General features: G+C 40.1%; 1 protein-coding gene across 13 annotated transcripts in view; it reads right to left on the bottom strand.

The window, feature by feature from the left end:
- The window catches only part of ANKRD44 (ankyrin repeat domain 44), a 130,426-nt gene that overhangs the window by 51,514 nt on the left and 61,565 nt on the right, over nt 1-17,347 (bottom strand). For all 13 annotated transcript variants that reach the window (XM_068196289.1, XM_068196282.1, XM_068196284.1 and 10 more), the window contains exons 3-4: nt 9,070-9,148; nt 2,811-2,881 (exon numbers count right to left, since the gene is read on the bottom strand). In XM_068196289.1, coding sequence (XP_068052390.1) covers nt 2,811-2,881; nt 9,070-9,148 — 150 coding nt within the window. The remainder of the gene's footprint in view (nt 1-2,810; nt 2,882-9,069; nt 9,149-17,347) is intronic.

Here is a 17,347-nt window from a genome sequence, read left to right as displayed (position 1 = left end):
GTAAGAAAATGTACTGTTCTCTCTTGAGAGCCCCTCTTGCTAGAGAACTCATAATCAGTTCATTTCTGCTTCTACTCATGCATCTGCCAATTAAGCAAGTCAGATAAAAACCAAGTTTTTTTCTCAAAACTGCATTTCTTTTCTTCTTCCTTTTTTCCCTCCACAAACAAACAAAACACAAAGGAACTACTGGGACACAGCAGCATTCAAACAACCTTGTCTGATAAATACAACTCAAATCTGGTATGTGGGAGAGTCCTAGTCCTACATAGAACCTTATTCTTTTTCCATAAACTGCAAAGTTTTCTGTTAAGCCCAGCCAAAATTTTATTAATGAATAACAAATGCATACAGTATGTTTACATAGTACTTTTATATCTAGAATGGCTCAGGAGAGTGCCTGCAGTCTGTATCAACACTACATACATACTGGGAGTTTTATGTCTTTGTCCTCAACTGATCTCAGCAGTTTCACTGTCTATAGCCATCTCACAAACTGTCCTCTAACAGGTTTGTTCAGTGAGCGACACTGCATCTCTTACAGCACCAATAATGATATATGACTGTTGATGTCTCAGTAGGATTTTGTTTCTTAAATTACAGGCCTACTATTTTAAGAGTCATTTCAATGTAATTCACTGGAGACCTACCCAGCTGGGACATGAAGTCAGCAGGAAACTTCATGCACTCTTAGTGAAAGAAAGAAAAAGTTAAAGGAGAATTTTTAGAAGTAAATAATAAGGACTGAATATCAGAGGCTAAAAATACTTAAGATTTTAAAAGAAAAACATTTACACATTTTTGTTTACATCTGCAGTCTGCTGCTCTTTCAAATTTGTGATCAAAAGTTAAAATCCTTATGGAAAAGTTTTAATTCTATTCTTTTTAAAGCATGAGTTTTACCCTTTTATTATAGTTTCTCCATAGGCATGCAGTGCCCAGCTATGGTGTAAGCCTCAGCAGTCAGTGTCTCTAGCTATTCCAAGTTATCACAGTGAAATCTCTTAATGTTTTCAATCTGTTTAGGGCCAGAAGCTGATATATCCATTAACAATCCTACATAGATACTGTAAGGATCGCTAATTTGTAAATAAATATAAATCCCTAAAGCCCCTGAAAAATCATTAAGACATAAGTAAAGAAGTGTCCATTCTTTTAATCAACATATAAAAGGATTCAAGGAGATAAGTTCTGAATCCTCTGAAATCTTCATAGTAAAAGATTGATAATAAAACTTGAAATTTGTTGGTGATCATTCTAAAACAACTATGCTCACAAGAAGTTCCAAAACTACCTTGACTCCTACTGGTCAGCTTCTGGGCCACTAACTCATCTTCTTCTATCAGTGGGAACTCTGAGTTCACCTACTGCTATCTATTGCTATCACTACTAAAGCTGCACATTTGTTCACTTGTGTAAGAAGGTAAAAAGCAGCACTGAAAGAGCCTCAAAAATAATAAATTCTGTTTCCAAATCGTTACCAAAAGTAGAAATTAGAGTATAAATAATGAAGATAAAATGCTAGGAGAAGAAAACTGAATGTGTTTATGAAACATACCATGAAAAGGGATCGAAGGCTGATGCCTTCCCCTGCTGCCTCACTAATGCTCCTGGGTGCCCACTGAGAGGTACCAGAACTGCCAGCACACTTTCTCATTGTGCTTCAGCTGATCCATCAGCTTTAACAAAGAGTTAAAGATGAGACACAAAGCCACAGAAAGATATACATTTCCTGCTAGGACTGTTGCTGACGATAAAAATCATGTACTCTGACACATCCAAAACCAGAAACCAAGCACGCTGCAATTCCCGCATCAGAAAGACTGTGGCTGTTTTTTGAGGTTTAAGTCTGATCTTTGTTTTCCAACATGGCTTTTTGTATTTTGCCTCATTACAGCATTCACAGTCTATAGCTATTCCTTTCAGAGGGTTTCAGGGGATGCCAGCAGCTGGGAAGCTCAGCCAGCAGCCGAACAATGCCCGAGTTCAGAAGCGAGCCCAGGATTCCTGCCTCCAGGCTTGGCAAGCGCTGGATTGTTACGGAGGTGATTCGAGTCCATCAGGCTCTGGAAGACAGCCACCCTCTGTCTCTTTCACAACCCCTCCCCTCATCCCTGCTGCCAATTCTGTCTGCAGTTGGGCTCACTGTTAACGAAGCATTGGGAGGGTGAAAGTAGACAGGGAGGTCCACAAAGGAAAGCCAAGAATAATGGTGCAGTTGGAAACAGAGTAATGCCCGAGCTGCATTCCCAGTAGTTATTGCTGCTCCTTTTTAAGATAGCTATGGAAGAGGTACAATATGATGCCAGAATATTTCTGTTTGTCAAGTAGAAGAAACATGGGCAAACCCTCCCTTCTGCATGAATCAAATGCATTAACAGAAAACCTAACGGATGCCTTGAAATGTAATTAACCAAAACAAATTATGTGGTAATGCATGTTGGACCCACATGCACTCCCTTCTGGCACACACGCAGCATGCACACACCCACAGGGATTTATTTCTCTTTTTTCACCACCTGAAGATAGTGTGGGCACTGTAGACCACTGTGGACTCTATCCCATGTGAGTCCTGCTCACTGCTCCCTGTGACTTGCTATGGTAATGTAAAGCAAGGTGGAAATCAAGCACACGAAGGCTCAAGAGCAGCTACAGGTGACATGTACGCTGGCCTCCAGCTGCAATGCCCTGCATGCAGGAAATACCTTCCCTCTTTGCATGCCCATGCCACCTACCACGGCTCTCCAGGGTTTGCTCTTCCCCCAGCACGTTGGTTATCTGTAAAAGGAGGGTCATCAAATCTTACTCACTTCGCTCCTTGAAGCAACTGCTCGATGGAGAGGAGTCAGCCACATATTGTCCTTGGCATTGACACGAGCACCTGCAAATAAACAGCAGAGGTTACGTGCACGCCATGGGTGTGACACTGAGAGCCCTGCCCAGCTGCTTCCCAGTAACCAGAGCTGAGTACACGGTACTCTCAGTACTCCCCAAGACTCTCCTGGCACCATGCTCACCTTGAAAATGCATTCCCAGAGTCAGATAGATGAAGTGGGATTTGGAAAGAAAGGAACCAGACAGGACTATTTTTAGGAATTTGTTTGCTTACAGGACACAAAAGAAGCAAGATTTGTTGGAAGGAATTACACATGTATGCATGTACATGTGTGTCTATGTAGATGCATTTTTTTGGATGATACAACTGATACAGCTGGGGGGAAGAAAAGCACCCTTTGCTCAAAGCACTTTGCTGTCTGCAGACATGAAAGGAACTGGCCTGAGGAACCACCTCTTGTTTCCAGCTCTATCAGGCAGACCACCAAAAAATAACCACTTCCCTGCTTCACAAATCCTGCTGGGATCAAGAAAACAGGACTAGGAAATGCTCAGGTTGGAGACAAAACTGGGCACTTACTACCTTGGGTTCTGCGGGTGTTACTGTTCACTGTGGATGAAACAACAGAAGAGCAGGGATGAAGAACACAACTCATCTGCCTCCTGTGCAGTTCAGTGCTAACAGGTGCTCTGACAAGGGCAGCTGGGCAAGAGGACGGATTTGGGTTGGCTTGCCAGAAAAAAGGATAAAGGAAGAATATTTGACAACCACAGTGGTTCTGCCTGACTGGAAACCCCAAATATTTTTTTTAAACAAGGTATCCTGCACATTTGTGTGCTCAAAAAGATTTCTTTGCAAGAAATACTAAAGCTATTCACCAATGTGATACCTCAGGAAGGAAATCTAGTGATAAGGACTAGATAAACTAATTTTTAAAAGGGCTTAACCTGAAAATATTGTACCTCTGCAGGTAGCAGTATTAGTCTGAGAAGGGTAGCACACCCAGAAAAAAATGTAGAGAAGCACAGCCTGGGTGAGCCTCTGAACTTCATGAACAAAGGGATGCTTTAAGCTTCATTTTGCACCCTAACTTTAGTGCCTTCAAAAGGCTGTAATTAATAAAACCCACTCTCTGAATCACCAGTACTTTCTGAGAGCTGATTCGCAGGAATATTAGGATGCTTTCCTGTGAATCACAGTGGTTATTGGGAATCATGCTAGATAATCAGAGAAGAAACAAGTTCTTGCATATTTCCACAAGTCAGGATGCAGTTTTTTGGCCTGCAAGAAAAACAAGGCCACTTTCATAACTACTGCAACAATTAGAGGCAATCCTCCAAACTCACCTCAGAACCTGGTACCTGGTGGTACAACCTGCCCTCTGGAAAAACACCCTTTAGAAAAGACACAGTTTCAAAGCGTTTTTGAATTAATCTGTTGAAGCAAGGAAGCTTTTGCCTTCTTTTTTCTTCGTGAGAAGGCCATTACAGTTGACACATTAGCATCCTGCCCTTTGCCTGCACTGTGTGAGGCTCTAGAGACCAATAAAGCAATAACTTTCTTCACCATCAGGAAGCTGACAGGACTTGAAGGCACCTTCCATTATCCTTGTTTGGCCTGGTAGGGGTCTTGGAGATGGAAACTTCTTACGTGAATTCCTAGTGATTCACAGCAAATACCTCTTCTTGGGTTTAGAAATTGGTTTTCAATTTGCCTTGGGGTTTTTTGCCTTATGTTCTTAACTAAGGTTTCTTTTGTTTTATCTCTACCCATTCACTAACTCCTACAAGCAGAGGGTTACAAATAAGAAAGGCAATTATGTAGAGTAGCAAAGCATGACCAACGTTATCCCTCAGTATTTAACAACTCCAGTAGCATTGGTGAGTATGAAGATGATGAGAACACCTAGAGAAGTATCTCCATAAGTAGCTATTCATGCCCTTCACTGCCCTTCACCTTTTGAGAAACTGAAATAGTTACTAAGAAAACAACTGAAGAACATAGTAAAAGGGAAACAAGTCCAGTATAAATAAAATAATACACAGCACACTATCAGCCTTTTCCTTCTCAGCTGTTTTCCACATCCCTTTACCTCTTTGTGCCTCTTTGTGTGAAACAGTGAAATTGCTCTTAGGTGTCTAATGCAATGCATCAGTTGAATGTTTGTGATTTCTGTTTTTTTTTCAGGAGCTACACAATTCACCTGTTGCCTGTTAGAGAACCTGCTCTTGTGCATTTACTGAGATGCACATCTTCTGAAGAGATATTTCAAAACATTTCCTCTTCTACTGCCACTTCCTCCACCAAAATTCAGCTTCTAGGTTCCCAGCAGTTCTTTGCAGGCAGTGGTTAATAACAGTGAAAAAACTTCACCAACAACTGTTGCACTCGTCTGGGGACAGAAAATATCTGGTTTTTTAAGGATGATCAAGCAGAGGCACTGGGAGAACAGTGGTCAAAGGTGTTCTCTACACTCCAAGAACTTGGGGGCCCATTGTGTGACAGCCCTGAGGACCTCTGAAAGGTCCCTGAGCCCTTTGAAAGCAGAGTAACACAGAAATCCAATTTTAAAGACTAAGTGCTTTAGAACATGCTACTACATCTAAAATGGGCTGTCAACAAACCCCAGAAGCTTAAATTCCCAAGACCATCCCACAACAACATCCTCCAAGTCAACCAGAAATTCAGCGTCTATCTCTTCACTCTGGACCAAGTACCTTAACCACATTTGAGTGCACTTCCTACAATACTCCAAGAATTAATCTGTGTGTCTGTGAGGACAAAGAGGGCTGAAAACCACTCAAATTGGTGTAAATTGTGTCATTCATGGCACAATCTTCCTCGAAAATAGAAGCTGCTTTAAAGATTTCACTTAAAATCCTTTCAGATAGCCACAGCACCCACCCATATCCACTTTAAAAAAGAAGCTCTTCAGAGTCTTTTCTCAGCCTCACCTTCTCCACCATGATCTTCCTGAGCCTGACAGAAAGGCTTAGCTGTAGGAATTTGCTTTGTGAGGCTGAAGTAGACAACATAACGTATAATGTTACACAGATAAACTCAACAGGGAGGAAACTTTCTATATTCTACTTTCCTTTATTATGGCTGTTTTGTAATCTTTGCCATTTTTCACTCTCAAATTTTTCTGCCAGAAGAGGAAATAAATCTGAAACTGTCTCTGTTCTTTTGAGGTCTGAAATAAACAACTCGATGCTGTCTTTCAGGAATAAAGTTAACATCTCTTTATCATAACCAAAGCACAGTTTTCCATCCAGCACATCTGCCAAATCCACAACTCTAGATTCCACAGTCTAAATCTCCAATATTAGGGATAGTCAACAGTTTTCAGGAAGAAAACTGTACTCTTTAACCTATTCATGTCATTGTTTACTTGCACCTTTCCAACTTCTCCTATAAGACACAGCAACAGGCCCACCAAAATGTAAGGACAGCTTCTTGGCAAGAAGCCCAGAGCCTTCTGAAATAGTAAAGCAAGGTAAAATTGCCAAGATGGCAAGAGCCTTGATGAGGAACAAGGGGTAAGCGACTGAGGTCAAACATGATGCCGTCAGGCACCAGCCCAAATGGGAATGCAGCTTGTATTTGCCCAGACAATTGTTCTTGCACATCCACGACTAGTGGCATCATACAGAGATTCCTTCTGTGAGACGGTTACCTTGCTCCTTTCTCCCTTCTGACAGAAGGAGGTGAAGAAGTACTCAAAGCTCCCTGCTTTCATGTAGTCTGGAGAAACAAAACCACTCAGCACCCTTCCCCAGTTTGAACCATACGATTATGGATCAGACCTTGGAGCTGGTGCAAACCTATCTGGCTCTGACATTTAATGGGCCAGGGTGACTCACACCAGCTGAGGGATCTGGCACTCTCTCTCCTGTGTCAGTTCCAAACAGACTCCATTTCAGTGGCTACCTAGAAAGCCATTCCTGGTCTGTCTCCAACCACCTGGGCAGAAATTTCATTCATTAGACACTACATTTATTTGCGCTGCCACCAGTTTATAGACCTCAAATCTCAGAAGGCGCATATTTAATTTAATTTCTCTCCTGAACACTACAAAATGAAACGTGTTGATACTCCTCCTAGCTTCTACTCATGCTGAAAATATTGCTTGACACCTACAGCAAGTGTTTGTGTGCTTTCTCTCTGTGAAAACACCATTTCATTTGAAGTCAGACAATGAAGTTTTTCTGCTTATGTAACTGTTACGTTCAGATTAATATTTTATGATACACTTTCATTACTACTACCATTTGCTGACTGAAGAGGTGAAGCAAAGGAAGATGCTGCACTTGTCCTTGCAGCCTAGTTCATGGAGAGATCACAGGCACAAAGAGGTGTTTATAACAAGACACAAACCTGCTCCTCCAAGGCTCAGAAACTTCCAAACCTGCACTTGGATACAAGTACTCATGCTCATCATGAGTAATGATACTTCAGATATTAAAGAACAATGAATAATAGAATATACAACACAAAATTAATTTTGACTCATGCTGAGCTAGTAGGGAAAGATCCACACAGTTCCTGCAGACTGAACCCAAGCACAGTCCCACTGACACAAAGTTCAATTTTTAAAAGTCCACATTACAAGTTTTTCATACTCACTTGGATATATAAAATCTCCCCAACATGTATTTTATGCTGTTGGTCAGACAAGCCCTATAACCCATGGACGACATTTTGGCAGTGAGGTGCTAGAACTAAGTGTTCCAGAAGAACTCTAGAAAGCCTCCTTCCCTCATCAGGAGTGTTCACTGGGACATTTTTGGATGCTGTTTGGGAAAAATGGGCTAAACTGTTTCACCTTTATGAGGATATCGCCTGTGCTGATGCTTGCAAAACTTGAAAGAATACATTGCTCCTGCAATCTCCTCAAACCACAATGGAACAGCAGTATGTGACAAACAACACGCACTGTAAGAACACATACACAGATTAAATTTATTAACTCCTTCCTCCCAAGGAAGAAAATCATGCTTGCATTTAGCACATTGAATACCTGCCCACACATAACCTGTCAGCAGAGCACTGCTCTTCTCAACCATTCTGCTGCCATCAGGGGTAGAGCAGAAAGAGCTGATGTATGATGTATGTCCAGCTAGTTACCCTCATTAAGCAATTAAGCAACCCAGAATTCCCCCAAAATGAACAGAGGAAACACAGAGCTACAGCAAACCGAGTTCTCATTTTTTGCCTTCTCCAGGTCTGGCTAGACTGGCGAGCCAAAGAAATATGATTGTGTGGTCTGCATGTACAGCCACATCAACAGCCCCATCTGACTTTGAAATTCAGTGCTTTAAGCAGGAGGCTGGATCAGGTCATCTCTAGAAATACCTTCTAGCCTGAATTAATCTAGGATTCAAGGCGGAAATTAGAAGGTGCCTTGTAATCAAAGGGCTGAGAATTCTGAAATAACTTTAAAAAAAAATATGGAATTTATTTGAAGAAGCCATCTAAAAACTCATGAAACCAACTGCATAGCAAGGTTGCTTGCAAGGGGTTAGAAGTTTGTACCATAAGGTTCCTTTCAGTCTCACATTCTTAAATCCCCATAAGCTTTACACTTACAGTTATCCCACTTAGAAAATCACTGCCTTTGAAGTCTGCAAGCACATCCAGGAGTTTGCCATGAATTATGCTCCCTTCTTAAGAGATGACTGCTTTATGCTTTGTTCTGACATATTTTGATCATGTTTTCTGTCACTACAAGAGTTGGGAAACTATTTTTTTTTCTTTTGTTTAGATACTTCCTACTACACAGTTTCTAATATCCAAATAAACTTCCTGATTCTTAGAAACATGCTTCTAATGTAAATAGCACTTACAATTCACTTAAGCTGATTAATAATTTTTTTGCTATTATTCCATAATTTTTGCTTAACAGGAATTCTTGGATTGTACTCCAGGATATGAAGCCACGTTTCAAATATATACTTCAGCAAGTTTCTGAATCATAAATACTGTCCGTTTGAAGACTTTATAAGTTGTTAAAAGCTAGTTGCTTTGTTTATTAATTCTTCTCAGTCACAGGGTGTGTTTTATGATTGTATCACCAAATTTAAATGTATTTTCTAAGCTTGCAAGAAATGCAACCAGCTCTGTGAAACTCAGAAATAAACAATGCCCAAAACTCCCTTATATATGCTTTGCTGGGTATTCTTTGTAGTTTTAACTGATTTACCAGTTAACAGCAGTGAGGGACTGTACCTTACCTGACAAAATGAGAAGTTCAATGATGTCTGCATCCCCCAGGAATGATGCAACGTGAAGAGGTGTTCTTTTCTCAGCATCCTACAAAACCACAGATTGTCCAGTTATAAAACATGGTCAATAAGTGCAGGCATTAGTGTTAAAGAGCAAAGAATTTGTATTTATTTTTCTGTGTGGATTTCTGTTTGTAATTAGACATGTAATCTCAGCCAGTGAAAGAACAAAATTCAAGACCTCAACAACACTCTTCCTCCCAATAATCCTCTATTTTTTATCACTCATTTCCACCAGACCTTGCAGAGATATTGCCTTTAGTCTGATATCCTGTTACAGGTAGATGAAATCAAAGCTAAAATGAGCAAAGACAGCATCTTTAGGTCGCTTTCAGAAACATTTTCCTCTTTGATGTATCACAGCAACATAATCCAGATGTTTCTGGATATCAGACTTTGTAATGCAATTTGCATCAACAGTACAACACCAGAGTCTTCAAAAGAATAGCTCAGGAGAATCACTTGGAACCACACACAAAGTCAAGATGCAAACTCTTCTTGGTTTACAACGGTTCTTGTACACCATAGCCTGGATATCTACAGCAGCCCAAGATGGGCATGTACATCTTGACTAACCTTTAAACATAAATAAAGTATTACTAGTCAAATCTGTCCTTAAAAGAATTGCTAAGAGATGTATATATAACTTCTCAAGTTTTATATATATATATTTTGGAAGTTATATATATATATATATAAAACTTCCGAAATACATCCAGGGCTTTTTGATTTCTGTAATTTTCCAAATTAAGGAGTCCATCTTAAAGATTTTATTATCATTATTATTATTTCAAGGGGTATAAATACAGTGTTCACAAAAACCCTTCATTTTATTGCTTTATTCAGCCGATTCCAGAGCACAGGCCTTTAAAAGAAACTGCTAAATATTACAATATGGGTAACAACAATCACAAGAACTGCTAATACTGCTCATTGTGCTGTTTCCAGTCCTAAATGTATTTCGTTTTGGTTTCTTAACAACAAATATAAGTCCTAAGACACCTTATCAATCCAACTTATTGCATTAAATATTTTAAACTGGCAACAAATTCAACACTTCTTGCAAACAGTATCAATAGAGAAATCCTACCAAAATTTACACCCTGTCCCTGAAAAAGATCTCCGAGCCTGTCATGAAAAATATCACTTTCAACATGCCCAAGTGATCATCAACCATAAGCTATTTTGGAATATCTTCAAAGTATGCTATAAATGTGGACAAATCTGTGCAGCAGAAGCATTTGTCATGGGAATGTTGAACATTGTTTCCCGGCACTGAGAAGTCCAGAGCCACTGATCACCAGAACCGTTTATGTTTAATTTTTGTGTTTGTAAGGTTTTTTAAACATACATAATGTACGTCATCCTCAAATTCTGCTGCGCTAGGTTTTGATCTTATGTATTGGGCGTGCACATGAAACACTCAGAAGACTGCTTACATAAAACCCTGATTGTCACAGGTCAGAGGGGAAGATCTCTTACAGGCTTTCACTTTCTCACATGGTAGGCAAATCAAAACAATATTAAGCAGTGTCCAGGCAGCAGTGTTCACTCAGGAACCACTACCACAAGTTGCTCTCATATGCTTCATTCCTAACACCACAAAACAGCTTCTACAGGCTACATAAGTGCATGTGAGATCTTCCATAGTTTTCATATTCCCTGTCCTAAGGCTACCCATGGCAAAATATATACTGACTGATCAAACACATATATAACAATAGAACTATTCTAATTTTTTCTTAGTTTATTGTTATTCATGCATGAAGCTGTCTTTAGTACACCACAGTACTTGTAATAGCCATTGTACCTGTCAGTGCAACACAGCCAAGTTTGGCAGGAGCAGAGGAGTTGGAAGTTGAAGGCTAACGATACAAGACCGAGCAATTTGCTGTATTATGGAACCAAGGCTATCCGATGCTTTGTTGATTATAAGCAATTTTCTGTACTAAACTATAAATCTGATGCAAATTTGATAACTGAGCGAGGAAAGGACACGAAACAAAAAATTTTACTCTTCTGTAACAGGAATAACCAACTCTGTAAGCTTTCTAAGCTTTCAGTTTTTAAAATCAATATAAAGCCCTATCACATTGAGTACAAATCAAGTTTTCAGAGAAGGACAAGTCAGTCACAAAACTGAATTTAAGCTTTATTTCTCCAAGAGGAAAAAACCCTAAAATGTCTCCATTTATCACAACCAGGCACAAATCAGTGTTCACTTGCACACAGAGCCCTACAGGCAACATTTTCAGGAGTTTGGCAGGGAGAAACCCACACACTACACCCACAGCTGAGCGTGCGGCGAACACCTCACTGGAGGAACATCCCCGAGTTCCTGTTCAGACTGTGCACAGCACTGGTACCCAAACAGAGGAACTGAGGCTTCTGCCTCTCTGTCCCACCACAGCCCTTGCGTCCCCCTCAGAGCTGTGATCCCCCACAGCCACAGCTCCTCACTCGCTGGCTGGGCGTCCAGCACACACCCCACCACTGATCCAGCTCCAGCTCCTTGTCCTGTGCTGCTGGGAACAGGAGCACAAAAGTAAATCAATAATGATCTAAAGACTGCAGGCTACACACAGAGAGAGGGATAAAAATTGTCGTTTCAAGGAAAGGTTTGGAAGAATCCCAAACCTCAACATACATTATCAAGGCAAGGAAAGTAAGTGGGAGGAAGAAATGATAACAGGATTACAAAAAGCATTCAGAGAAATAATCAGACCTGCTTCAAGTGCAGTTCTCAGAAGAACAAAAGGTCAGCAAGAGACAGTAGATAAGCTATAAACAATGGCCAGAAAATCAGGCTGAGATGATATAAACTCTCTTTCCAGTACCTAAAGGGGGCCTACAAGAGAGCTGGAGAAGGATTTTTCACAAGGGAGTGCAGTGATAGGACAAGGGGAAACGGCTTCGAGCTGAAAGATGGCAGGTTTAGATTAGATACTGAGAATAAATCTGCTACTGTGCAGGTGCTGAGGTACTGACATGGACTGTCCAGAGAAGCTGTGGATGCCCTGTCCCTGGAAGTGTTCAGGGCCTGGTTGGATGGAGCTTTGAGCAACCTGGTCCAGTGAAAGGTGTCCTTCATGGCATGAGTTTGGAATGAGATGATCTTTAATGTCACTTCCAACCCAGAGCATTCTGTGATTCTATGAAACTTTATTAGTAGCCTATATTAGTCCACAGAAAAGATGATGCTGCAGGTTAACATTATTTGTACACCTTATTTTTTAATAATACAGATAAAAGAAACTAAGAATCTAACAGTTAGGCAATCAGGAACAGAAGGCCTCAGCAAGAAAAACACTCAACACATGCTTAAACTGTTCAAGTGATCACACTGGCACTGATAAGGCCCTCACAGGTTTAAAGTTAGACTAGTCCTTAAGTGCTTTATTGGATCAGAGCCTGGGGTACATGAAGATTAGCAGAACAGTGAGCTGAATGAATCATATCAGCACATGAAAAATTATCAAGCACATTAAGGAAAGGGCCTACATTTTGTCCTCAACACAGCCTACATGTCAAAGGAGATGATGGAATTGAATTTTGATATCAACTGCAACTGCTCAGATCAGACGATGCTTAGGACAGAGTTATTTACTATTAAAATGTAAGTGTAACTGGTGCAGAAAATCAATGTATGTATCCTTTCTTTGTCACCAAACTGCCTGAGCAACTAACAGGAGTAGTTGGAGTTTACAGGAGGAGTTTAGTCCACCACAGAAACAGAGTTACTGAAGCCTTTGGATTCCCACCACCTTCAAAATGTGCCTGGGTGGCAGAATAAAGCACATTAATGAACATAACTTCCACTGATCAAGTCTAACCAAAATAATGACAGAAACAAACCTCCTGCTCATTCACTCCATTTACAGTTGTTACATGTGAATAGACCTCATTTAAATAGCACAGCCATTAAAAATTTTTCAGATACAAGTTGACTTCAGAAAAATTAAATATTGAGAACTGTTAGGAACTACTGAAGAGGCTAAAAGCTTATGAGCACCTATTTCTTGGGCTATTTACAACTGTTTGGAGCCAAAAGCTGATGGTGCACCACGAAAATCTCTGCTGCTTCAAGGATTTCCTCCTCCTCATACATTCTTTTATTAAAGCCTGTAATTCACAGAGCAAATCAAAATGTTTGACTGTGAGCACCTCAGGTGAAAGTGAAAGTCAAGCTGTGTAACTTATGCTTTCTGCTCTTTCTTCTGCATCATAACAGAAATTCCCATCTAAAAATCCAGATCCTCGTTCCAGCACCTCTCATGCCACAGTCTTCAGTTTAGCCTCAGAAATAAAGACTTTTCTGGACTGAGTCTTAAATTGCCAAGTGTTCATGAAGCAGAAGAGGCAAACACTTTGATCTTTCAGGACATGAAACATTATCTTTTTTCTTCCCCTTACCTAACAATTGCCTTCCATGAGGCTGACAGTGACTTTCATGCTAGAAAAGCATAACTTTAAAAACTAATTACTAATTCCAGATTGAGACCATAGAAACTGTTATCCTAAAGAATGAAAATATTTTGATGCTCACTGGTATTCACTGTAAGACTCAAAAAATAGACTTAAACAACTCCTCCATTTTTATAAACACAATATTGACTTTGGATGGGGGGGTGTTAAGGCATAGGAGCACACATCACTCAGGATTGCAAAAGATTTAGAAAATTCAAGTATTTCAGGCTGATATTGCTACCTTTGAAGACAATAATGTAGTTACAGCCAAACCCTGCCATGAGACTTTAATGGTCTATACCTCCTTAACTGCCTCAAACTGATGAGATGAGTCACCAGCAGGGATATATATATATATATATATATATCATAGTAACCATTACTACACTACCACACTGGTGCAAAGCAACACAGAATATTTCAGACCTTCAGTCTCTCCAGCAGAATCTTCTTCACAGTTCAAAAAATTTCATTATAAAGTATTAAAAAAAATCTAAGCCAAAAAAAAATATTATCTAAACAGAAGTCATGCTAGTTACTTTGCATTGCAAACATCAGTGTAAATATTTTGCTACATAAGGGAGAATTGTTCATTATTTCTGCAGAAAAAAAATTCTCCATCACTTCCTGCTTAAATAAACAGCGTATTAAACAGCTCTACTAGAGGCTAAATACCCACTTCAGCTATCCCAAACATGCAAAACCTTTCATACTCACAACCCTAAATATGTGCCTATTTGTACCCTCAAGCACTCACAGCACCCCCAAAAACATGCTTGGCAATAGTACAGGAATGTATAGAACTTGTGTGCATGTGGGAAGGCCAGGATGAAGCCTGAATCCTCCTGACAAAGGCAGTCCTGTAAATCTATGCCTTTCCAAGCAGGATAATGAGGAAAAAAGTCATGAACTGCACACATAGATGTGTCTCCATAACGACTTCCTTCCTTCCTTCCCTCTTTATCTCATAATAAACCACCTCTAAATACATGGCCCTGCATGTATGGCCCTTCAATCTCTGCTGGTGCTGCTGCCTGTTCCTCTGCAGACACTCTGCAGCTAGAAACAGGGTTCTATCCAAGAGAAAACACAGCATTAGGGGATAAAAAATAAAAACAGAGAGAACAACACATCACTTATGGGGAAGAATACTGGAATATGACTTTTTTTTTTTAATTTGGATATTTTGAAGAGAAACTAAACTGAAGACTGAGATAAAAATGGAAATTTCACAGGGAGGATTTTGGTTTGTAACATCGCACACAACAACTGGACTTTGCAGATATAAGGTGCTGCACAGCTCATGCATTATGAATCCCAAATAAGAAGGGGTAACAACTGGATCCAGATTAGTCCATAGATTCTGGGGGTCATTCTCTCGCACTCTTCCCTAAGTAAAAACAGCACCCCAAAAGATCCCTATCTGCATACACAGTGTGATCACCCTGCTGCTTCGGAATGAACCAAACAACAAGTGTAGAAAATGTCTAGCTGCAACTAATCCGGATTGTCCAAGTGACATCACAAATATCCTGGGAAAACAGGCTGCTGAATGCTGACCACCCTTCCCATGGACACAGTGTGTATTCAGTGCCCAGGGGGAGGGAATTGCTCATTGCCAGCTAAATAGAGTCCATGCCCTCAGGGTGCACAGGTGCCCCCAAAGCACAGGTTGGGACTGCAGAGGTCAAAGTGACAATTACAGTGGCAGAATGAATTAAATAATAACTTGTAATCCAAACAGATTTCACTTTGTTTAAAGTAGAAGTCACAATTACAGCAGTATCCAGAATGTAGCCATTTGCATCAACAAACAAGTCCTTGGCTTGGGAATTTACTAATTATTTTACCGGACAAAAAAAAAAGTAATCTTCTAAACTTCTGATTTCCTCCAAACTCTTTCCTGAGATTAATTTTCTCTTGGGACGTCTGCACATGCATTCCTAATTTTGTGTTGTTTCTCTGTGCACTTTTTCTTCTGTCTTCCAAATACTTCTCTTGATGGACACTGAAAATACTCTGATTTTTTAAACTTCAGAAATATCCAAAGCTTGCTGCAAAACCAGACTTTTACTTTGTATCCCTGTCCTACCTATATTTGAACTACTCCAGTGTTAACACAGCCAACCAAAATGATCAACAAAGGACAAATCTCTGCCAAACGGTGTCAGAGTTTCCTCTCATGTGAGCAACCAAAGGCTAACATGGAAGTAATTAAAAACACCCTTAAAATAGAAACAGAAGCATGCAATGCAAATTGCCAGCTCACAGCACAATGAGGGGAAAATCTTTTCATCTTTCTTCAGTGTTATTTTAAGCAATTGGCACTTCCCTGCAGTCACTATTCAGAACAGAACCTTCAGAGTTTGTGTTGACCAGTATCTTTCTAATGACTTCAAAGAACAGCTTTGAGTTTTGCTCCTGATCAGGCAAAGCTTCTTGGGTGGATTTTGAGCATTGTAAGCAGTATACTGGGCAAAACCATTCCATGACTTTTTCTATTAAGTACTACGGGACTCATCTGCAAAACACAAGTTCTTCATCTAATCTTGCACCTGACAGCTGAAAGCATCTCCCTAGCAACCATCACTAACACACTTGCAGCCAAAGGATAGAAAAACATTGGAGAAAACCACAATAACCTCATACAGAAAACGCTATTTTGAAAATCCAGCGTGAAATACAGATGAAATTTTGGGCCTGTGGTGTTCATCTGCCTTGATGAGGGGGTTTTGTTTGGCTGGGTTTGGTTTTTTTCTTTGGTTTATTACGATCATCAGCAAAAAACAAAGAAGGAGGAAACTCGAGAGAGATGATTCTTTAAGGAAGCACTTGAGGAGCTTGCAGGAAAACAATCAGGTACTGATAATCATGGGGAAAGCTTAACATCAAGGTCTTGGATGAGATTTAAAACAGTGGCATGTCTTTCCTTCTACTGGACAGCAAATGGGGTTGACCCCAGTCAAGCAGACCTGTAGGATTACCTCTCTAGTTCCTTTTGGTAGCTCTGAACCAGACAGTTGGACCCCACTACCTGCAAAAGCTGCAATGCCAAGATCATACCAGACCATCTGCTGGAGTTAGCAATGAATACACTGATGGTTTTACATCACAGAAAGACATGAAGAAAAGAAAGGTTGATTCAAAAGTTCAGGAAACACCTGGAAATTATCATTCTGCTTCTGCTTTATATTCTCACCACTTTGAGAGGCCACAGATTGTAGTCAGGACTGGCAGGACTTGTTTCTAATAGTACGCATATAAGTTAAAATCAAAGAAGGGGGAAAAACCCACCCCAATTTCTACAAAAAAGACCGAGTTGACTTGGAGACATTTTTTTCACTGCCAAAGCACTCAACTACTACTTGTTTACAGCTGCTTACCATTCTGGCTAGAATAAGCCAATCTGCATAACAGTAATTCCTTTGTGGGCAAATTGTGGCCAAGATTCTGCTTCTTTACTGTCACAGCTGAGAATTATAGTGAAGCTTTAGTTCGAGTCAAATGCATAACAGCTCCTGATCTGCAAAGACTCTTCATAAAAGGAAACCCTACAGAAAGTAAAAATATGCAATTTTCAGCTGTTTTCATTCATTTTCTCAGTAAGAGAAAAAACAATGTCCCTGACTGACCTGCACATTTGGAATAATTACCATACACTTAGAAAATTTAAAGTCATCTGCTGGAGACAATTACATTGACTCCTACTTAGGATACCACTAAAGCCCTAAATCTCTTACTTTCCAGTAATTTCCATTCT

This window comes from Anomalospiza imberbis, chromosome 7, assembly GCF_031753505.1.
Source record: "Anomalospiza imberbis isolate Cuckoo-Finch-1a 21T00152 chromosome 7, ASM3175350v1, whole genome shotgun sequence".
In the NCBI taxonomy this organism is placed as follows: Eukaryota; Metazoa; Chordata; class Aves; order Passeriformes; family Viduidae; genus Anomalospiza; species Anomalospiza imberbis.
Note: the sequence above shows the minus strand (reverse complement) of the source record. Positions and strands in the feature narration are given on the sequence as shown.